The 25,067-nt window shown below is 39.2% G+C and overlaps 1 protein-coding gene across 1 annotated transcript; it reads left to right on the forward strand.

Annotated features, from left to right (window-relative positions):
- The first annotated feature begins 854 nt into the window (after positions 1–854).
- Positions 855–19,401, forward strand: mtus2b (microtubule associated tumor suppressor candidate 2b). Its single transcript, XM_056474031.1, has 9 exons — positions 855–1,040; positions 10,024–10,090; positions 12,215–12,429; positions 13,978–14,083; positions 15,493–15,566; positions 16,911–17,009; positions 17,125–17,244; positions 18,919–19,016; positions 19,107–19,401. Exons 1-9 carry the CDS (start codon positions 912–914, stop codon positions 19,312–19,314), a joined length of 1,116 nt encoding a protein of 371 aa, XP_056330006.1. The 5' UTR covers positions 855–911; the 3' UTR covers positions 19,315–19,401.
- Positions 19,402–25,067: the final 5,666 nt, after the last annotated feature.

A 25,067-nucleotide genomic window follows, 5' to 3' on the forward strand; every position in this document is an offset into this window, starting at 1 on the left:
ACAGCAGAGTAGTGTCATTTGACCAATCAGAGTGATGTCATCTGACCAATCAAAGCAGAGAAGTGTCATCTGCCAAATCAGAGCAAAGTAGAGTCATCTGACCAATCAGAGCATAGTAGAGAGATCTGACAAATCAGAGGAAAGTTGTGTTATATGACCAATCAAAGCAGAGCATTGTCATTTGACCAATCAGGGTAGAGTTCTGTCATCTGACAAATCAAAGTGGTTTCACTTGACCAATCAGAGCAAAGCTGTGTTATCTGACCAATCAAAACAGAGAAGTGTCATCTGACTAATCAGAGCATAGTAGTGACATCTGACCAATCAGAGGAAAGTTGTGTTAAATGACCAATCAAATCAGCGCAGTGTCAATTGACCAATCAGGCTAGAGTTCGGTCATCACCAATCAGAGCAGAGTGGTTTAATTTGACCAATCAGTGCAAAGTAGTGTCATCTAAGCGGAGGAATTTAACTAACCAATTAAGTTTGTGTCAGACTGTCAGAAAGGAGGTGTTTAAAGAGTTTTGATCCTTGAACCCACTGTTTCAGGCAATGAGAGAGAACAATAGATGTTTCTGTTGATACTGTATAATTAGAGTAATACCTTATATATATATATATATATATATATATATATATATATATATATATATATATATATATATATATATATATATATATATATATATATATATATCTTTGATGGATGTAAACCCACTGTAGGAGACCTACAAAACCTAAAGTAGGAACCGTTAAAACCCAATAATTGTGTCACTTTATTAATTCTCATAATAACAAACTTTCTTACAGTCTTTATTCATGTTCATGTATATGTTCCAGTGCGTCAGAAGTCATGCGTGGCCCATCTGGGTGGGCGTTCGGAGGGTTTGGATGCCGAGCGGGAGCGACTGATGGTGCAGAGACTAAAGGAGAGATGTGAAGATCAGGCCCGGCAGCTGATCAGATTGCAGGATGAGCTCAAAAAGTCCTTACAATGCCTGGATGTGTTCAGCATCACCACCCAACACTTCTGCCACAAGGTAAAACACATCCCTCATATGACACCACTGTATGGGCACTGTCAAATTTACTTGATATTAAGATGCATTTTTGTCAATCGAATCTCAAGTGGAAGACATAAAATTCTGGTTTAAGATGATGATTTGAGATTGTCCAGTTCAGTAGAACCTGTGGTTTTTAGCATAGATGTTACCACATTCACCTCCAATGCAAGTTCAGATCCTATTCACAGCAATGTGAGTAGAGTTGTAAGGGTCTCGTTGGTGCCGTGACCCAAGTGAATATGAGGTTTGGGGAGTGTTGGGCTGTTTTTAATGTTCTTGTTAGCACATACCAGAAATACCAGTTCAAATCATGTTCTGACTAGTGTGAGTAGAACCGGACATGTTGCATTAGGCAAGGCAAGGCAAGGCAAGGCAAGTTTATTTATATAGCACATTTCATACACAGTGGCAATTCAAAGTGCTTTACATAAACAGGAATAAAAGAAACAATTATAAGAGAAATAAAAACAAACATAAAAATGGTTAGAATAAAAATAAAATAAAATAAAAGCTGATAAAATGTGTTATAAAAGAATTAAAAAGAAGAGAAAAACATAGTAGTTCGATCTGTCGGACGTAGCGCAGTGCTCATTCAGTAAAGGCACAGCTAAACAGATGTGTTTTCAGTCTTGATTTGAATGTGCCTAATGTTGGAGCACATCTGATCATTTCTGGAAGCTGATTCCAGCAGCGAGGGGCGTAGTAGCTGAAAGCTGATTCACCCTGCTTTGACTGAACTCTTGGGATTTCTAATCTATTTGATCCTAAAGATCTGAGTGATCTGTTAGGTTTGTATTCAGTGAGCATTAGTGAACTTCACTTCCCTTCCCTAGCATCAAAAGCCACACTTGCTAGTATCAGTAGAACCTGTGATCTTTGGCATCCATGTTACCACATTCACCCATTCACAGCAAATAGAACCGTAAGGGTCTCATTGGTGCTGTGTCCCAGGTGGGAATGAGGTTTGGGGAGTGTTAGCCTGTTTTTAAAATTCTTGTTAGCACATACCAGAAATAACAGTTCAATTTCTGTTCTGTGTGGTGTGAGTATTACCGAACATGTTACATTGGTGTAGCAGAATAAACTTCCCTCTCCTAGCATCAAAAGCCACATTGCTAGAATCAGTAGAACCTGTGGTCTTTACCATCCATGTTACCACATTCACCTCCAATAGAAGTTCAGATCCCATTCAGACCAATGTGAGTAGAGTTGTAAGGGTCTCATTGGGCCGTGGCCCATGTGGGAATGAGGTTTGGGGAGTCTTGGGCTGTTTTTAATGTTCTTGTTAGCGCATACCAGAAATACCAGTTCAAATCCTGTTCTGACTGGTGTGAGGAGAACTGAACATGTTACATTGGTGTAGCGGAATAATCTTTCCTCCCCTAGCATCAAAAGCCCCACTTGCTAGTATCAGTAGAAATTTTGGTCTGTAGCATCAATGTTACCACATTCATCTCCAATTTAAGTTCAGATCCCAATCACAGCAATGTGAGTAGAACCATTATGGTTTCATTGGTGCCATGACCCAAGTGGGCATAAGGTTTGGGAAGTCTTGGGCTGTTTTTAATGTTCTTGTTAGCACATACCAGAAATACCAGTTCAAATACTGTTTTGACTGGTGTGAGGAGAACTGAACATGTTGCATGAGTGATCTTCACTTCCTTTCCCTAGCATCAAAAGCCACACTTGCTAGTATTAGTAGAACCTGTGATCTTTAGCATCCATGTTACCACATTCACCTCCAATAGAAGTTCAGATCCCATTCTGACCAATGTGAGTAGAGTTGTAAGGGTCTCATTGGGACGTGGCCCAGGTGGGAATGAGGTTTGGGGAGTGTTGGGATGTTTTTAATGTTCTTGTTAGCACATACCAGAAATACCAAATTCAAATCCTGTTCTGACTGGTGTGAGTAGAACCGGACATGTTGCATGAGTGAACTTCACTTCCCTTTCCTAGCATCAAAAGCCACATTTGCTAGTATCAGTAGATCCTGTGGTCTTTAACATCCATGTTACCACATTTACCTCCCATGCAAGTTCAGATCTCAGTCACAGCAATGTGAGTAGAGTGGTAAGGGTCTCACAAGTGCCGTGATCCGGATGGGATTAGGTTTGGAAAGTGATTGTAACTTAGGCACACTAGTATTAGATATGCACATCAGGTAATGTGCAACCTTTAGCATCCTTGTTAGCACCATGCCAAAATGTCACTTAAAACCAAATCAAAGCTGTGTGATTACAACTGTAGGGACTAATCTTTTTAAATTGCAAATTGTAGGGATGTCCCGAGACAATGTTTTAACTTCCGATAAGATACCGATATTGCAGCCTTCAGTACTAACCGATACCGATACAAATCCGATACAATAATCAGCACAAATCATGATTACTTTACTTTTACCTATTTGGTTGAGTGGAATGTATGAACGGCGAGATCAAACTGAGAACAAAAGTCAGCAACAGTAAGTATGGAAAATCGACCAATTTATTAATCCTAAATATAACTGGAAAACAATGTAAACACAACTGGAGTGATGCTAAGATCATTTTAGAAATCTTTTGTATGAATAATAATTTAATTTGAATGAAAATATTTAGCCAGTTCAATATAATATAAAAAAAGATGTTTAATAGAATTATCTGTTGTCTTAGACTTGACACATGGCAGAGAATTAGGTTTAATAAGTCTTTACCTCCCAGACTGGTCATCCCTCCTTTTACTTCATACAAAATCTATCAGGAGGCATGTTTAGTCAGATCACCATCATATTATTTAAACTTTAGTTTTGTCGACTAGCAAAACTCACTGTATGCCGTCACCTCATTATAAAAGGCTGTAATGCCGGCTTCACAATACCTGAGCGGCGCATAAGCAGCAAGTACTTTTTTCAGCGTGCATGTTAACAACCAGGGCACCGGGAGAAGAGCAGCGCATCAGGGTCCAGCAGGAGCGGTGTGTGAGGTGCGCGAGTATGGTTTTCTGCGCACATGAAGAGATGCATCAGGTTGCTTATTGATTAAATTGCGTTGGTTCGATTGCACATAGAGAATGACATCTTTATTCTGGGATTACCATGAAGTAAATCATATCTCAATGCATTTACTGGGGCACTGGCGATGTTTACTGGGGCATGTGCCCCAGTAAATTGGGTCTAGCGATTCCCCTGCTTTCCAGTAATGTAAAGGATTGTTCTTACGATGGAATTTGTCACGATTTGCAAGGGTTTCAGGCAGCATTGGTTGCTTGAAGTTGCCAGAGGATTGTTTCTTTAACTCAGTGGTCTTGTGAAAGTCCTCATGCAGAGTTTTGTGATGCTGCTTCAAATGCGCGATGAGGTTGGACGCATTAAACTTTCCCGGTTCGGTTCCACCATGGGAAACTTGTGCTGCCACGCGACCAACAACGCTCTTTTTCTTTGCTATTTCGCTAACAAGCAGTGTTGTGATCACATGGGCTTTGCATGCTGGCTCTGGACGCTGCTGGATAGAATAGCTGTAACGGAGTTTAGAGCGGAACGGACTGCTTATATCTGAGATTTTTAACGCAGTCCAATAGAGTTTTTTTGGGCTGATATCGGACCTACTTCCGATATCAATATCGGATTGGGACACCCCTAGCAAATGGTGTTAATCCTTCTATAAAACAAGCAGTCATATTTAATCTGGGATGCATTCTTTTGTCTGATTGGATGCAGTTTATGTGTTCATCCTCTTCGATTAGACAATGCACACGTGTTATTTTGATCTTTATTGATCTCATCCTCCTGGCCCACTATCGCTCCATCATTTACCCCTCCTCCTCCCAGCATCCTTGAGTGTGTGTGTGTGTTTGTGTGAGGAAGAGGGCGAGAAGCTAGGGGGTTGTCTGAGGAACATGTGTAGAATCGCAGACTCACGGTACTCATTGTTGCAGTAGTCAGACTATGATGCTAAACACAGGATGAGGTAAGGCCATCGATTTGTCAACATTAGTCTTTTTCTACCACGTTTACCCTCTCCCTGCCTGTCCGTCTGTCATCCTCTCCCACTCTCTCCTCATGCGGTGTGCGTATGGTATTCCCCCGACAGGTTTTAATGATGCTACATTCTGTCCTAGCATGAGCCGGTGTTTCTGTAATCTCTCTCTGTGTCTCCATCCTACATGCTGTTTGGATACTACGGTAAAACAATACCCGGAAGAATGTGTGTTATGCTGCTGCTCTGTGACTTGTATGCTAAAGTAGGATTATTGATGCCTTTTAAATAAGACCTTGCTTGATTCATATTCATTCTTCAGTTCTCTTTTACACACTTTGTGATTATGGATGCTGTGTTTGTGCCTGTGTGTGCTTACAGTCAAGACAAACATGTGGTCTTACAGTGAGGGAAACACCCCACCCTGACTGCTGGCACGTTATGCAGCTGGTTTGATGTTATTATTCATGATTTCTTTATTAATTGCTGTAAATTATTACGTTTGAGACAGCACTGATGGCAATGTTATCTAGATCTGAAGAATTTTCAGTATTGCCCTTGCAAAACAAAATAGAGGTTGGACCTTGTGGTTGCTAGGATGTTATGGTTTGTAAGGAGTTGTCAATGGTTATTTCCAGGATGCTATGTGGTTGCAAAGCTTTTCTAGGTGGTTGGTGGGGTAGTAACCTTGTTTCTAAGGTTTAGTTTGTTGCTATTTGCTAACTATTATGTAGTCACTAAGTAATCATGGGTGGTTGCTTGGCTGTTGTTTCGTGGTTTTAATTTAATTTAATACTAAGTAGCTGTTTGTAGGTTATTGCAGTGTTTGCTAAGGTCTTCCTGAAGGTTGCTGGGATGTGATGGGGTTGCTTATATTTGGTTCAAGAGTTCACACTAAGCAGATGATTGATTATAAAGCATGTTTGGCATGCTGTCCCAGGAGAGAGCCCTGAGCTTAGAAGATCCTCGAGCCCTGGGCTTCCTCCCATTTGCAGGGCGAGAAGGGAGTTTGAGCTCAGGTAGATCTGCTTTTTATGACTAAAGACAAATTAGGGATTGCTATGGAGAGATATACTGCTGACTAAGAGCTCATCTGTGGTGCCAAATTTGGTTTAGTCAATTCACTTATGTCGCATGTCTTTAGACGATGAGAGAAAACCAGGAAACCCGGGGAAAACCCAAGCAAGCACGGGGAGAACACGTAAACTTCACAGAGAAATGTCGACTGGCCTGGTAAAGAACTTGAACCAATGATATTCTTGCTGTGAGGCAACAGTGCTAACCACTGGGCCACCGTGCTGCCCTATTTAGGAAAAGGGGGAGGAGTAGGGATGGAAAGGGGGATTCTTCAAGATGAAGATAACTGAGGTTTGAAACTCTGGTTATTTATAGCAATTTAGGAATGGTCTGATTAGTAAATTATTCGTTAGCTAATGCAGGACCAGCTGTGGTCAATCATAAGCACATGATTCTATCGAAATTAGTTTATAAATAAACTTCATTTAGCGAACGTTTGCACTCATTAGGATGTTCAGGGGGATTTCCCGGACATTTCCTTGTGGTTGTTAAAAGTTTGGATTGCATGTTTTATGAGTAGTTTGATTATTCTGAATGGTTGGTATTATGGAGTTGCTTTGTTTCGAAGGTGTTGTGAGTAGTTGTGTAGGGTGCTCTGGGTGGTTACAAGGGCAGGAAGTTTTGCAAATGGTTGTTTACATGTTGTGTTATGGACACTAGAATGTTTTAGGTGATTAGCATGTTGATATGTGTTTGCTGGAGCGTTCTGGGTGGTAGTTAGCATGTTGCTATGGAGGGTGTCTGAATGATTGCTAGAGAGGGCTTAAGTGTCACCTCGCATGCTATTCAGTGTGAGTGCTAATGTATGATGTCAATGGTTCTTTCTAAGATGCTATGTGGTTACAAAGCTTTTCTAGGTGGTTGGTGGGGTAGTAACTTTGTTTCTAAGGTTTAGTTTGTTGCTATTTGCTAACTATTATGTAGTCACTAAGTAATTATGGGTGGTTGCTTGGCTGTTGTTTCGTGGTTTTAATTTGTACTAAGTAGCTGTTTGTAGGTTATTACAGTGTTTGCTAAGGTCTTCCTGAGGATGCTGGGGTGTTGTTATGGGTTTTGTTCAGGAGTTCACACTTAGCTGATGATTGATTATAAAGCCTGTTTGGCATGCTGTCCCAGGAGAGAGCCCTGAGCTTAGAAGATCCTCGAGCCCTGGGCTCCCTCCCGTTTGCAGGGCGAGAGGGGAGTTTGAGCTCAGGTAGATCTCGAGAACTCCCCTGCTGTTTACGACTAAAGACAAATAAGGAATTGCTATGGAGAGATATACTGCTGACTAAGAGCTCATCTGTGGATTAGTCAATTAATGTAAGTCGCATGTTTTTGGATGGTGGAAGGAAACCGGGGAACCCGAGGGAAACCCACGCGAGCACTGGGAGAACTTATAAACTCCACACAGAAACACAGAATGTTCGACAGGCCTGCTAAAGACTTGAACCAATGATATTCTTGCTGTGAGGCAACAGTGCTAACCACTGGGCCACCGTGCTGCCCTATTTAGGAAAAGGGGGAGGAGTAGGGATGGAAAGGGGGATTCTTCAAGATGAAGATAACTGAGGTTTGAAACTCTGGTTATTTATAGCAATTTAGGAATGGTCTGATTAGTAAATTATTCGTTAGCTAATGCAGGACCAGCTGTGGTCAATCATAAGCACATGATTCTATCGAAATTAGTTTATAAATAAACTTCATTTAGCGAACGTTTGCACTCATCAGGATGTTCAGGAGGATTGCCAGGACATTTCCTTGTGGTTGTTAAAAGTTTGGACTGCATGTTTTATGAGTAGTTTGATTATTCTGAATGGTTGGTATTATGGAGTTGCTTTGTTTCGAAGGTGTTGTGAGTAGTTGTGTAGGGTGCTCTGGGTGGTTACAAGGGCAGGAAGTTTTGCAAATGGTTGTTTACATGTTGTGTTATGGACACTAGAGTGTTTTAGGTGATTAGCATGTTGATATGTGTTTGCTGGAGCGTTCTAGGTGGTAGTTAGCATGTTGCTATGTAGGGTGTCTGAATGATTGCTAGAGAGGGCTTAAGTGTCACCTCGCATGCTATTCAGTGTGAGTGCTAATGTATGTTGTCAATGGTTCTTTCTAAGATGCTATATGGTTAAAAAGGTTTTCTAGGTGGTTGGTGGGGTAGTAACTTTGTTTCTAAGGTTTAGTTTGTTGCTATTTGCTAACTATTATGTAGTCACTAAGTAATTATGGGTGGTTGCTGGGCTGTAGTTTCGTGGTTTTAATTTGTACTAAGTAGCTGTTTGTAGGTTATAACAGTGTTTGCCAAGGTGTTCCTGAGGATGCTGGGGTGTTGTTATGGGTTTTGTTCAAGAGTTCACACTTAGCTGATGATTGATTATAAAGCCTGTTTGGCATGCTGTCCCAGGAGAGAGCCCTGATCTTAGAAGATCCTCGAGCCCTGGGCTCCCTCCCGTTTGCAGGGCGAGAGGGGAGTTTGAGCTCAGGTAGATCTCGAGAACTCCCCTGCTGTTTACGACTAAAGACAAATAAGGGATTGCTATGGAGAGATATACTGCTGACTAAGAGCTCATCTGTGGATTAGTCAATTAATGTAAGTCGCATGTTTTTGGATGGTGGAAGGAAACCGGGGAACCCGAGGGAAACCCACGCGAGCACTGGGAGAACTTATAAACTCCACACAGAAACACAGAATGTTCGACAGGCCTGCTAAAGACTTGAACCAATGATATTCTTGCTGTGAGGCAACAGTGCTAACCACTGGGCCACCGTGCTGCCCTATTTAGGAAAAGGGGGAGGAGTAGGGATGGAAAGGGGGATTCTTCAAGATGAAGATAACTGAGGTTTGAAACTCTGGTTATTTATAGCAATTTAGGAATGGTCTGATTGGTAAATTATTTGTTAGCCGGGGATAGAGCCCGGGTCTCTGGCGTGAGAGGTGTTACAGCTATTGTTAGCTGTATCAGCTGTATCAGAGTCAGAAAGTGAGCACAGATCTGAACCTCACTCCTGTTCTCTAATATAAAGTCCGACAAGTGTCTTTCACATATATTCAGATTAAGCATGTGTAAGCAATATGAAGCGTTCACATATCTTTTGGGAGTTTGTTATTTGAGATGTAGAATGCAGGGAAAGCATCCGCTTAGTAAGACACTGCAGTGCTGGTGAAGATTGTGGGTGTTTACAGCAGTTTGACTGATAAATACGAATTTGTAGTTAAATTGTTAGCTGTGCCAAACGGCATTTCCTGTTGGTTACATCCTTGTTTACATCCTTGACATACAACATAACATACCATAAATGCTGGAAACTACGCATGTAATAGATCAATTTGAACAAATAAAAACACTTACAGGTTGTGGCTCACAATCCACAGCTTCATCTATGATTGGAGGAGTTTTTAACCAAATCCAGCACTGAACTGGGAGAGATTCTGGAAGCTGTCCTTTGTCAAATGCTAGCTATATCTTTTTAATAATTTTTTGGAACATTTACAATTATAATTAAACGGTAAGCACTTCTCTCTTTGTGCCGTGTCCTTTGGAAGTCCAAATACAGAAACAGTTTCTCTGGGATAACATTACAGTGCCTCTGGCCACGCCCCGTTGCTGCGTAGGGGTGTATGCGTGTTGTGAATGCATTTGTGATCTTGCTAGCCTGGATGTGTTTTTTTTGTAGTCCCCAAACTTTGTAGGCTTTGCTAAGCTAACTCTGTAAAAGCCAATGTCTCCCTTTGCATTGAACTTTGAGCGTCTTACATTCAGAGATGTTGTTTATATTCACACAGCTACATTACACATCAACTAAAGTTTAAAATATGATATCGTAGTAGACCACCCCTTTAAACCCATTCTTAAGCTTATTTTTAACATTTCTTCTGCAGGACATCCATGTGAGATTACAGATTCTGTATGGACCCATTGGTAACACATTTGTGTGTCTTTGTGTGTGTTTTGTAGAGCGAGAGTGCTGCTGTGAAGGAGAGGGAATTATCCCTGCAGTTGGCCAGGATTAGGGATGAAGTGGGTAAGTCTGAAAAAAAATTACAATACATCACCTCACCATGATCTCATCACACACTTGAGCTACGTCAAACTCACAAATGAGATCAACTATCCAGTATCATATTCTACAAATATGAACACGAAGAGTTGTATTCTTCGTGTTTAGTGAACTTCTGTTTGACTGCTTGGTAACTCAATGTTTCAATCTGCCAATCACATGAGAGCTACTCCTGCATGCAGACGTGGTCCAGATGATCTGTCGAAGCTCAAACTGAGCATTAGAATCGGTTAGAAAGATGATTTAAGGGTTTTTGAATGTAGTTGGTTGTTAGTGCCAGACAGACTGGTTTGAGTCTGGTTTGAGATTTTAGAAACTCTTGATCTACTGGAATTTTCTTACAAAACCATCTTAAGGGTTTATGGAGAATAGGGGTGAATGAAAATGCCTTGTTGAGTCCAGGGGTGACTTGTCCAGGATGATAAAATGTGACATCAACTCAAACAACCACTTCTAATAATAATAATAATAATAATAATAATAATAATAATAATAATAATAATAATAATAATAATTCCTTACATTTATATAGAGCTTTTCTGGACACTCAAAGTGCTTTACACAATGGGGGGAATCTCCTCATCCACCACTAGTGTGCAGCATCCTCCATAATGATGCGACAGCATCATTATGGAAGAGCTACAGCATCAGAAGTAGACCACACCTGTGACACTACTATCAGCTAAACCCAGCCTACAGCATGCAACATTCGGTTCAACAAAACTGAACAGAAGAATGGAAAAAGGTTGTCAGCTCTGGTGAATCTCTGTTTCTGCGGCAACATTTTGATGGTAGAGTGAACAGGAAAATAAGATCACAACACTCAAATCACACATTCCCAATCTGATCGAGCACCCTTATAATGTGTTTAAATGGGAGATTCATTCATTCATTTTCTCTTCGGCTTAGTCCCTTTATTCATCAGCGGTCACCACAGCGGAATGAACCGCCAACTTATCCAGCATATGTTGCCCTTCCAACCCAACACAATCTCACGGCAATTCGTAACTTTTTGATTTAGTGGCTAATTCGTATGAATTCGTATGATCTAATTCGTACAATTTAGTACGATTTGCTCATCCTCCAATGACGGTTGGGTTTAGGGGTGGGGTTAGGTGCCACGCCCCCTTTTTAAAATCATACAATTTCGTACGACTGAACTCGTACAAATTCGTACGAATTAGCCACCAAACTGACAAAACGTAAAATACTTACATTTTCTCGTGAGATCAGGCTGTCCAACCCAATACCGGGAAACACCCAAACACTCTTGCATTAACACATACACTACGGCCAATTTGGCTCATTCAATTAACCTATAATGCATGTCTTTGGACTGTGGGGGAAACCGGAGCACCCGGAGGAAACCCACGCCAACACGGGGAGAACATGCAAACTCCACACAGAAATGCCAGCTGACCCAGCCGGGGCTCAAACCAGCAACCTTCTTGCTGTGAGGCGATCGTGCTACCCATTGCGCCACCGTGCTGCCCATAAGAGATTCACATCATAGATATTCAGACAATTGAAGCTAGCATGGCAATATGGACCAAAATCTTGAAGGAATTTTCCAAGAAGTTTATCATATCTATGTATCTTGAAGAAGGCATAAAGAGGTCAAAGATATGTCAGACCAGAAAGCTGAACTTTATAGAGTGAAGTAACAAAGTAATATGTTCTTTTGTTTAGGAAAATAACCACCAAAGTAGAAAGAAACTGCTGACATTGTAGCATAAAAAGCAACCATCTTTGCCTGATTCCCACGGTACATTTTAGTACAGTACAGTACTATTCGGTACAAGTCACCCAGATCAGACTTGCATTTCCAATGCCAATAGCACCCTTACCCACATTCACTCAGGGAGTCAGTGTTGAAGCACAGTTGTGATAGGTGCAAAAGGGTACCACAAAAGTGATATGGTAGGGTTACTTTGGTAGTTCTGACAATGTAATTGAACTGTACCGCTTAGTAGAAATAAGTTATTAGTCTGAGAGTTTTGACATCACATGTTGCTTTGTACTCTAGTTATTGATTATGAATATGTTTGGCAAGTTAAGCAAGTCCTTTCACCTTCTCTATCTCTGTAGTGGTCAGTGTTCAGCGGTGGGAGCGTCTGCAGGGTGAGAAGGCCCACCTGGAGCAGAGTTTCGAGCGGAAGCTGAAAGAACTCCAAGAGGAGCAACAGCAGGAGCTCAAGGCCCTACAGGCGAGACTGGTGGAGGAGCACAGCTCTGAGAAACAGAGACTCCAACAGCAGCAGAACAGTCACCTGGTGCAGCTGCGATCTCAGCACCAGGAGCAGGTAAAATGAGAAAGTAGCAGAGTGTGAAGACTAAGATTATCACTGGCATGGGTTTTATTTTAGAATTGCATTGGAGTGTTGGGTGTGAAGGCTCAGCGAGGCTTGAGAAAGCCTGGAAGGAGAAAATGTATTTGTAGACTGAAAAGAAGCCCAAAGTATATTGCAATTTTGACATGGGTGCCCTTACCTTTCAATTGTTTCTCCCATGCCGCGCTTAACTATGAGTTACAGCAATCAAGGGTAAGCTTGATAAAAATTAAGATTGATGGTTATTTAACATGAATTGGATGTGCTTTCCAAGAAACATTTGATCCCATACAGCCTTGATCTACTGTATTCAGATCTCTCACTTGTAAGGGTAAAATCTTTAATAGGAATTACAGCATAGGGATAAAGCCTTCAGAATGGAACCAAGCCAATGTGTACTTTAACTAGTAGTGTGCATAAAGACAGGCACTCAAGACATGAGCACTTAAAAGATTCACTCTTCTTAAGAGTCTTTACCACTTCTTTATAGAAGTTATAAATATGTCTACAGGTATGGGTAACTCGTAAATCCTTTAGACAAGCGGTCATAAACTTGAACAACTTGTTGTCTTCAGTAGTTTCTTGTTGTTCTGTCTGTTGTTCCACCTGAAATTTCCATCATACAAGTGAAATAAAGGAACTTCAATGGTAATCATTGAGATGAAGAATTATAGGGTTTAATTTGGCTATTTTTGGTTAACTTTGACAAAGTTGCAGTGCTGGCCAAAAGCAAGTATTTAAGTTCACCAGTGATCTTTCTATGGTTTGAGATTTGTAACTTAGCATAAAAGCTAAACTCAAGATCACTAAGATTTGCATCCCAAATGGCACACTATACACTATGCTCTTATCCACTATATACGTATGCACTTACACACTCAACAGCATGTCTAGCAGTCAGCAGTCTATGAAATGTAGTGCCGTCCCAAATGGAACACTGTTTTTTTACCAAGCGAAAATTCAAACCGTTTCCCACGTTTGACGGCTGCCAAATTAGTGACCAAACTACCAATTAATACCTGTCATGAGTATAACCGCATTCACCATCGAGAGGCGCTATAATCACTCTCGCAAGGGAATGTTGCTTTCACAATCCAAAATAAATAATCCAACATCAGTGCCCAAAAGCTCCGCCCCTTCAACTATTTATGCAAAGCAGCGGTTGTTTAGTGCGTGAAGTGTCCAACATTCCACACTTCATCTTAACGGCTGAATATGTGCATCATCCAGGTAATTAAAGTGCACTTAATATTTATAGTGTTTTCAGTGTGGATGCACTACTTGCACTATTTATACTACAAAATGGTGTAGAATAGTGCACAAGTATGCAATTTGGGATGCACCTTAAAAATTGTACTTGTCTACAGCACCAGACTAACCATTCAAAAGAAAGTCACCTCTAGCATTGTGTGTCGCTAAATAAATTAAATATAAATTGTAGAAAAATTTGTGATTGCTGGAGTCGACCAGTCAGAATCCATTATTCTAGAGTGTGTTTTGATTTCTGATTTTTATTACTAGATCGAGAAGATGAGCGAAAACCATGAGACGGCTATGATTGAGATGGAAGCAACTCATAGCGCCACGCTGGCCACTTTACAAGAGGAACACACCAGAACCATTAAGAGTGAGTCTTGCTGACTGACACAACCATCACACTGCTGGAAATTTCATCTATTATGTCTAAAAATCTAGTGAACTGTCTACTTACCAATATGTAGGCATCATGCAATCGGCTGGAAGGTCTATAATACCAAATAGGTTTTGCTGACTAATACCACTTTTCCACCAAGGCTTGTGTTTTATTTGGAGCTAGTGCTTTGTCAGAGGGAAGTCCTTACGGAGGATTGGCTCAAACTTCCACTGACATTCTCTGCTTACTGGAATAACCCAGGTAGCAAAGAATTCTGGCCCAGATTTGGCATAAATATGGCACAGCAGGCATTCATCCGGCACTGGCATACAGCATGTGGGCCAAACATGGCTCTGGTTTGGCAGAGGTGGAACCATCTTTAAGGCGGCACACAATACTTGGGCCAGAAGTAAAATGTAGTATTGGGCCCAGATGTTCATAACTGATATGTGGGCCATGTAAGTTTGGCCTGTCTTGACCCACTTTTAAAATACATTTTTTGTTATTTTCAAATAAAGAAAAAAATTCTACCAATCGGGTCGCTTTGAGAAAAAGCACACCCATAGCAAGCCTATAGCCAATGATTTATGGGTTTATCAATTTCATTGCAGTCGTGACACACCAACATATCTGGCCCAGTTCAGGCTCAGTTATGGATTATTAACTTGGCTGAGACGGCCCAGATATGGTCCATGTTTGGCCCTTGTCTGGAAGCCGGACTTGGTCCAGTCATGTACCGTAATTCACTGCGGCATGTGGGCCAAGCAAAAGCTGATTGTGTGGGCCAGAGCTGGGCCAGAGATATTTTGCTATGTGGGAAGTTACCTTGTTCAAGAACAGTAAAATCTTGCTTGTCTTTAACAAGGGAACCAGTAGTTGGACAAGGGGTTTCACTCAATGTCAGTGGAAATTTAAACTAGTTTTAAGCAAATACTACTCGCTGGAAAAGCTGCAGCTTCAGCAACAGTTCAGAACCAAACTTGGGCACTGATTAAAAAAAAAATCCTGAGTGAAAAAGTTCAGCATTGTTCCAGACCCAGCAATGTTTCCAATAGTAGCCCTGTTGAAAATCCATACAATCTTAATAGACTTACACTTTTTCACTTAAAAAAAAGAGGCCTGGGCCAGGTTGCAGATCCAAGTTGAGGACTGGCTTTAAAATCCTACTGGCATTTCAGAAGAGAAACGTCGACCTCATTAGCTGGAGATTGGATCATTTTTGAGTGAAAACCTAAGCCTGGTTCCACATTTTGTCTCCAACACCAGCCTTAATGGAAAAGTGGTAGAGGCCTCTGGTGACTGCTGGTGGAAATCGCTGCTTAACAAGACTACTACAGACAGTCAAATATAAACGGTTCAATACAATTTTCATCTTGCTACATGCACTGGTTGTTTGTTTTTAGACTTGAAGATGGCACATGAGCAGCAAAAGAAGTCAATGGACGAGGAATTTGAGAAACTCAGACTCTCACTGCAGGTACTGGAACATGTCGTCCTTTTGTATTGCAACACATTCTTCTCTTTTCTTTATGATTGCATGTGTAAAGGCCAATATATACTTCTGCCAATAGCCTTCGCACCATTGTATAGCCTTCGCCATATCCTGACATGGAGCCTGGAGTGCAAGATCTGAGATTGGTGGGAGTGGTAGCATTGAGGAGTGTGAGATGGATACATCTCCAGATGCATACATTTGTTTTGTTTACTTTATGGTTAAAGTCGTTGAACTTATGTTGGTTCCCGCCCTTTTCTTTCTTGATTTAGATTTTTTTTTTCTTTTGATTTGAAATGATTTTAAGTTTGAGCTACTTCTACTAACACAGGCTCATTCTGAAAACGAAGCCCTATATACATTTCTGGAGATCATGAACTATGTAACCAGAAGTACGTATGGCTGCATTTCGTCTTTAAAACGAACGATACGTGATGGTATGACGCCATTCCTTTACACGCTTACCAGCGGATCGAATACTTCCATATGGAGGTCTTTTTGGCTGTTACAAGTTGATCCAGTAGCTTGCCGCATAAGTCAGCGGATTTAAGATGCAGACTTGACCACGAGGACGGAGTTCAAGTCGGGTAAGAACGGTTCTAGAAAGCAGGTAAGACAAAAACAAAAGCCAAAAAATTTAATAAACAAGTAAATAACAGGGTGGGAATGTGGTAAAATCCGAAAACGTAATAAAACCAGGTTGTCGTGAGGGCTTTTCTTGGATGTCTTTTGAAAACCCTATTGGTTGGGTTTAGGAAAGGAGGTGGGTGGGTCAGTCAGTCAGTCAGTTAGTCAGTCGACAGTGGCCTCTGATGGATTTACGCGAGACAGGCGCAAATGGCACACGTGAGAGAAATATAAGATCTCACAAAAGCGTAAACAGCGGCCTCTGGTGGATTTATGCGAGAACAGCAGACGTGAACGGCACTCGCGAGAGAAATTTGAGATCTGAAGAAGCATGCACAGCGGTCTCTGATGGATTCAAACAAAAACTAAAAAAAAAAAGTACCTCGTGGGACGTATTTGGTGCTCTCCAGAAATGTATATAGGGGTACAATTTAAAAAAAAAAGCCTGAGTTGACTTCTACAGAAGCATTGTTCACATTTTGCAAAAACCCAAAACACCAGCAAAAACATAGAGCACAGAGGAATATAGAAAACCCCATTGGCTACTACTGATTCAGAAGTGATAATACCAGAGCAGCACAGACAAGTATAAATGCTCATAACTGCTTTGACAACGTATGCATCAATGAATATGGCAATTTTCAGAAGTATAGATCAGGCTTAAGTGTGTGTGTGTGTGTGTGTTTCTGTGCTTGCATTTAGGATCAGGTGGACACGCTGACATTTCAGAACCGAACTCTGCGAGACCGCGCCAAACGCTTTGAAGAAGCACTGCGCAGAAGCACAGATGAGCAGATAGTGGTACTTTTCCTGATAGTTTGTGTTTGTGTTTGCCTGATGGCATTAAAAGAAAACGTCATCCCTGTAAAGTCCTGTGAGACATAAAAGAAAGATTGTGTGTTTTGTGTGTGTGCAGGATGCTCTTGCACCATATCAGCATATAGAGGAGGATCTGAAGAGTCTTAAAGAGGTCCTGGAGATGAAGAACCAGCAGATTCATCAACAGGAGCTCAAAATTTCAGAGCTGGAAAAAATGGTGAGTTACAAAATGGAGGATGAGAAAACAACATATAAGATAACATTAATGTTAAAGCATTAAACAATGTTAAACAGATTAAAAAGGGTCATATTTTGATTTGGGGGGTCTCCAACAACAGGCTGATATGCATGCAAGGTCAAAAAACTCTTTCATTGTCTTATAATCTGCATTTATTTTTACCTAATTATCCCAACGACTCCCATATGATTTGTTCAGCGATTCATTTATTCCCAGAACTCTCATTGCATGAGGCTGATCTGCGCTGATTGGTCCGATGACCCAATTGACCCAACTGCAGCAATTGGTCGACTGCATTAGCGCGAGACGGAGAGAAATTCCCACCATTGTCATCAATGCTCATCAACACTTTTGAAGTAGTCAGAGTGCAGAGTGTATGTGTGAGCCCAATACGGGAGTGCATTAAAGTGATGCAGTTAAACATCAGCATATTACTCTATTTCTGACCATGACACACATTCAGTATTAATCCACACAGTGGCACAAGTTTGAAACTTGACCGGCACACGTGTGTAGGAACAGCTGACAGTGGCCAAAACAATGACAAACGGAGGATCGTGGGCTCACAAACACATTTAAATCTGTGAAGAAAGTGGCACGCGCCGCATTTTCAACACGGTTTTAGACGCGATATGAGAATATAAAGAGTTAACCAGATACAGTACAAGTCACGTGGAGCGATTACAAGTAACAAATCACAATTAAATACATATTTTGGAGGCAATGAAGCAACCATTTTAATGAGATTAAAACTGCACTCTGCATTTGCAGCAAATGTTAATCCACTCTCAATAAATGTTCCTAAATATTTAAAACATCCAACTGTCTCTATTTCATGTCCCTCAAGGACCAGAGGTTTCAACCCTTGACTAAGGTTTATTTCTGCTGATTATCATCTCCTTGGTTTTATTAAAATTGATCTCCAGTGAACTCCTTTGACACCAATTTTGAAGCAAATTTATATAATTATAGTACAAGGTATCTCCTTCTGTTCCTGTTTTAGTCAACCGGCCAACAAGTGCCAGATCATCTGCATATTTAAATAACTTAAATCCGAAATCCTGGATCTTAAGTTCATTTGTGTAAAGAGAAAAAAGTAAGGGAGATAAAATGCTTCCTAGTGGAACTCCTGTATTTACAATCATTGTTTTAGACACCATATCCTTAACAACTATTCACTATTCACCATTCAACACCATTCACTCCTAAATCTAATAATCTTTGCATAAGGATATCTCTCCAAATTGAATTAAAAGCTGAGCTAACATCTATAAATAAAATCCCAACATAATTTGTAGTCTGTTGGATATGTTCAGCAGCAAAGTCACACAGAGTTATTACAGCATCGTCGGTGCGCCTCTTTCCCCTGTAGGCAAACTGAAGGGGGTCCAAATCTTCGACCACTTTGTTCCTGATGTGCCTTGATAATACTCTTTCCTACATTTACCCAAAATAGATGTAAGAGCTATTAGTCTAAAATCTTTGAACTGCTTGGCATTACATATTTTAGGTACTGTAACAATAACTCAGAATATGATACAAACACCAAACATCGATCCATTTTTTACCATTATTTGTCCAATAAAAGTGGCACATTTTAAACAGAAATGTAAATACTTCAACTTATTGTGCTTGTCATGTTGTATTGCACAGGCTCAAAAGAATGTTCTATTGGAAGAGCGTATTCAGGTGTTACAACAACAGAACGAAGACCTAAAGGACAGGATTGACCGAAATCTCGCCACGTCCAGGTCTCTATTAAACATTACAGCTACTACCTTAGATCCACACTGTTACCCCTTTAAATAATTAACTAATAGTTGTTTTCTCTGTACCACCAGGCAACTGTCGGAAGAAAATGCCAACCTGCAGGTGCACGTTGAGAAAGAGAGCAATGAGAAGAAGCGTCTGAGTCGCACCAATGAAGAGCTTATGTGGCGTCTCCAAACGGGCGAGTTAAGCCCTCGAATGTCTCCCACCCAATCACCCCTCCATCGACCAGCCTCTAGTCCCGGTTCACCCTCCCGACCGCAGTCCTTCCCTAGATGAGTGCCCAATTCTCCACCGTCTTTTTTAGTGCGGTATTTCACTTTAGAGACAGTGGTTATAACATTTATCATTCTCCAATGTCATACCTCAACCTCCGGTTCAGTGTTTAGTTGGATGTTGATCTTATTTAAAATTGGTAGGGTGATAATGTGATTGAGGTTTGAGTTGGAGCTTGACTGAACAAAATAATCATGCATATACAGCAGGTAAAATAAGTGTTGAACACGCCTTGATTGTTTTCCTATCTATCCAAAACACAAACCCTATTTAATTTCATGTTACAGCTCTTGAACCATTAGACTTTGACCCAAACAATTAAAAAAATTTTTAAATTAGCCATCGGGACCACAACTTGAGTATTTTGGACACTTATAAATGGTCCACAATATAAAGTGCATCTCCTCACCAACTGTTTGCTATGCGTCTCTTTAAACCAGGGGTGTCCAAGCTTAAACCTGGATTGCTGGTGTCCTGCTGAGTTTAGCTCCATCTTACTCCAACACACATGCCAGGAAGTTTCTAGTACAGGCATGGGCAAACTCGATCCTTGAGGGCCGGTGTCCCTGCAGAGTTTTGCTCCAACACTAGTCAAACACACCTGAACACCCTAATTAGTGTCTTCAAGATCACTAGAAAGCTACAAGCAGGTGTGTTTGATTAGGGTTGGTGCAAAACTATGCAGGGACACCGGCCCTCCAGGATCGAGTTTGCCCATCCCTGTTCTAGTATATCTAGTAAGAGCTTGATTAGCTGGTTCAGCTGTGTTTGATTAGGGTTGGAGCCAAACTCTCCAGGACACCAGCCCTCCAGGACCGAGTTTGAACACCCCTGCTTTAAATTAATGTGGACTGACAAAGTTAATAAGGTCAATTTTAAGGTAGGCTTTTGGAGAACACAGGGGAACCCAGTTTGAATCAAGCATTTGGAAACTAAAGCAAAACAATCAGGAATATAGGCTCAGTGGTTAGCACTGTCACCTCAAAGCAAGAAGGTCGCTGGTTCAAGTTGGTGGTTCATTCCGCTGTGGTGACCCCTGATGAATAAAGGGACTAAGCTATGGAGCTAATAATATGCCAAAACAATCTGAATTTGAATTGTGTTAATTTGAATTATTGACAATTGTAATTTAAGAAATCTGCATTTTTATATGTCGTTAAAATTTCGTTTCGTTAAAATTTTGAATTAAAATTTCTCCTATTTTGAATTAGAATTTCTTATTTTGAATTTAAGTTTCATAACTTGAAAATTGAACATCTGAATTTTTCAAGGCAGATTTTTTTATAGACGTATTTTCAAACTTTGTTTTTTGTGTTCTGAATTCCTAGACTGCAGATATCCAGTTTGTAAAAATACAGTTTCAAATTTTCAAGATGAAATAAAATCAGAACATTGTATTGTGAAATTCAAAACCAGAAATTCAGATCGTGAAATTCAGATTTAGCAGAAAGTAGGTCAGGGGTCATCAACAGGGAAGAGTAGACGATCGCAGAAAAGTCAAGCTAAGCATTTTTGCCAATCACAGGGCTGCATGAGTTTACTGGTGTATGTGAAGCTCAGGAGGACACAATTATTCTGCAAACTGACTATCGGGGGTCAGCTATTTTCAGCAGTTTGTGTAATAAATGTATACATACTTCAGTGAACCAAATTCATATGTTTAATTCAATTACATCTCATTGGTCTCACATTCAAGACATGAAATTCTAATTCAAAATAAGAAATTCAAATTCAAAATAAGAAATTCAAATTCAAAATAAAAATTCAAATTCAAAATAACAAATTCAAATTAAAAATAAGAAATTCAAATTCAAAATAACAAATTCAAATTCAAAATAGGAAATTCAAATTCAAAATAAGAAATTCAAATTCAAAATAACAAATTCAAATTAAAAATAAGAAATTCAAATTCAAAATAAGAAATTCAAATTCAAAATAGCAAATTCAAATTAAAAATAGGAAATTCAAATTCAAAATAAGAAATTCAAAATAGCAAATTCAAATTAAAAATAGGAAATTCAAATTCAAAATAACAAATTCAAATTCAAAATAGCGAATTCAAATTAAAAATAGCAAATTCAAAATAACAAATTCAAATTCAAAATTACAAATTCAAATTCAAAATAAGAAATTCAAATTTAAAATAAGAAATTCAAATTAAAAATAACAAATTCAAATTAAAAATAACATATTCAAATTCAAAATAAGAAATTCAAATTCAAAATAAAAATTCAAAATAGGAAATTCAAATTCAAAATAACAAATTCAAATTAAAAATAAGAAATTCAAATTCAAAATGGGAAATTCAAATTCAAAATAGCAAATTCAAATTCAAAATAAGAAATTCAAATTCAAAATAAGAAATTCAAATTCAAAATAAAAATTCAAATTCAAAATAGGAAATTCAAAATAACAAATCCAAATTCAAAATTACAAATTCAAATTCAAAATAACAAATTCAAATTCAAAATAACAAATTTTAATTAAAAATAACAAATTCAAATTCAAAATACAAATTCAAAATAAGAAATTCAAATTCAAAATAAAAATTCAAATTCAAAATAGGAAATTCAAAATAGGAAATTCAAATTCAAAATTACAAATTCAAATTCAAAATAAGAAATTCAAATTCAAAATAAGAAATTCAAATTCAAAATAAGAAATTCAAATTCAAAATAATAAATTCAAATTCAAAATAACAAATTCAAATTAAAAATAACAAATTCAAAATAGGAAATTCAAATTCAAAATTACAAATTCAAATTCAAAATTACAAATTCAAATTCAAAATAAGAAATTCAAATTCAAAATAACAAATTCAAATTAAAAATAACAAATTAAAAATAAGAAATTCAAATTCAAAATAAAAATTCAAATTCAAAATAACAAATTCAAATTAAAAATAAGAAATTCAAAATAAGAAATTCAAATTCAAAATAAAAATTCAAATTCAAAATAACAAATTCAAATTCAAAATAACAAATTCAAATTCAAAATAACAAATTCAAAATGAAAAAAATGTAACAGCATATAAAAATTCAGATTTATTAAATTTCAATTGTCAATGATTCAAATGATCACAATTCAAATTCAGATTGTTTTGGCATATTATTAGCTCCACACTAAGCCGAAAGAAAAGAAATGAATGAGATTGGGCCATACAAAATACAGAAATAACGAGAGGGGTCTGGATGCAGACCTGGTGCAGTGCAATCTGAGCTGAATTCAATGCTTTTTAATGCGCTCACCTAACCCCACCCCTAACCCTACCCGTCACAGTAAAGTCACTCAACTCCACTGACTGCATTGTGTCTGACATTGCATCGCTGAAAGATGCAATCTCAGCTTGCATCATAAAGGCTGCATCCAGATACTATTGGGAATAACATAAGTGTTGGCAGGTGTGCATTAGCTATGTTTAATGGAAAGTTGCGAATTTAACTTGCGTAATAAGAATTTAGCATAAAACATTTCAGAATAAAACGTTTCCATCCTATTTGTTTGAATAGTGAATAGTCTGTGCTGAGGTTTCCATTTTAACAGGACATCCTGGTGCTTGTTCTCCAACTTTTGCCTATGGTCTCAAGTTTTTCCAAAGATCATTCAGGACGATATATACACCAGTTTTACCAGGAATATTAGCCTTTTCTTGAAGGAAAGCCACCCACCAGCAAGCTCCTGTGCAAACCCAGGCAGCACCCTAAACAGTAAACCTAGCAGGACAACACCTCTATAGGCAATTTTACGATGGATGTCTTAGTTAAACACTTTATAAAACAGGATGTCTGCTAATAGAAGCGTAATTATCAACACAATCCTGCTTTTACGATGTACTTTTTAAACGGTGGTCCATTCACGTGTTTGGCCACTATTAGCAAGGACTGAGAACACAAAAGTGTAAACGACTTGCAAACTTCAACCTGCCGTCTTTACCTTCTTCTTCTCACTTATGTTTCGAGACCCTCGAGTCTTCATCTCAACCATCCCTGTTTACAGAAATGCTTCAAGCTGTAAGAACTGCCTGTGAACTTGACGCTACAGTATTGGTCATTGCTGTTTATATTCCTCTTCTCTGTACAGTATGTATCATAAGTCTTCCAGTTGCTCTGACCCAGATTATATGCTCAAACTGCTTTCATGTGGACACTAGTGAGGGCACTTGTATAATATTCAGAAAGATTGACAAACGGTTAGCGCTACGGTACTATTATAACGTAATATAAAATTACTATTATAACCTAATGTAAAAATCACATCTAGAACACAAGTGAAACGCAAGTGAAACACATGCGAAACACATTTAACCCTTTGACATGTACGTTTTAAATACTCTCGCTGACCCTTCCCGTTTGCTTTTTAATGTGACCATTGTGTAGAATACATCATTCAAAGTTTCCATAGTGACGCCAAGTTTATGAGGTGATTCTGCAGCCTCAAGGATTTAGAGCTGCTGGATTTGCAACATGTTAATTTATCAACTTCTCCTGAAATACATGAAAACACAGGCTCATTCTGAAAACGTAGCCCTATTCACATTTCTGGAGTTCGCGAATTATGTATCCAGAAGTACGCATAGCTGTATTTCATCTTTGAAACAAATGATACGGGGCAGTATTACGCCTTTCTGCGTCAATCGGTGCTTTCAATAACACTATTGGTTGTGTTTAGGGAAGGAGGAGGGCGGGTCAGTCAATCAGTCAGTCATTCAGTCAGTCGACAGCGGCCTCTGGTGGAGAACATCGAGAACAGCATGCACGAACGGCACTCGTGAGAGAAATTTGAGATCTCACAAAGCATACACAGCGGCTTCTGGTGGGTTCGCGAAAACAAAAACTGCTAAAAATGTAGCTCCTGGGATGTATCTGGCGCTCTCCAGAAATGTATATAGAGGTACATTTTCAGAATTAGCCTGGGTTGTGAAAGTGTGTGGCTGTTTTACTGGGAGAAGACTGGAGTAAATGTTCTGGTAACCTTAACAGTGTGTATCTGATCTGAATATCATTGTCCGATTATGTTTAAGATTAATTATTGCGGTTGTCTCCATGGACATCAACAAGTATTTTAGAAAGCATAAATGTTCATTTTTCTAGTACTTATGTCTATTTAAATGTCTGAATCGTAAAATAAATGTTTTTTTTTAAACACTGATAATTAAGATTTATGACAAGTGCCAGCCATTGCGGGACCAGCCTAGACTGATCACATCAATGTACAGTGCATCCGGAAAGTATTCATAGGACTTCACTTTTTCCACATTTTTGTATGCTACAGATTTTTTCCAAAATTAATTTATTTCCTCAACATTCTACACACAACCCCCCATAATGACAATATGAAAGAAGATTTTTTTAAAGCCTTTGCACAATACTTTGTTGATGCACCTTAGGCTGCGATTACAGCCTCAAACTTTTGTGAAAATGATGCCACAAGCTTGGCACACCTGTCTTTGGGAACTTTTGCCCATTCCTCTTTGCAGTACCTCTCAAGCTCTATCAGGTTGGATGGGAAGCGATGGTGTGCAGAAATTTTCAGATCTCTTCAGAGATGTTCAATAGGATTTAGGTCTGGGCTCTGGCTGGGCCACTCAAGGACATTCACTGAGTTGTTATGAAGCCACTCCATTGATATCTTGGCAGTGTGCTGGCCATTCTACCATACAGGCCTGATTGGTGGATTGCTGCACAGATGGTTGTCCCTCTGTAAGGATCTCCTGTGACCATCAGGTTATTGATCACCTCCCTGACTAAGACCCTTCT

The sequence above is a fragment of the Danio aesculapii genome, chromosome 15 (genome assembly GCF_903798145.1).
Source record: "Danio aesculapii chromosome 15, fDanAes4.1, whole genome shotgun sequence".
NCBI lineage: Eukaryota > Metazoa > Chordata > Actinopteri > Cypriniformes > Danionidae > Danio > Danio aesculapii.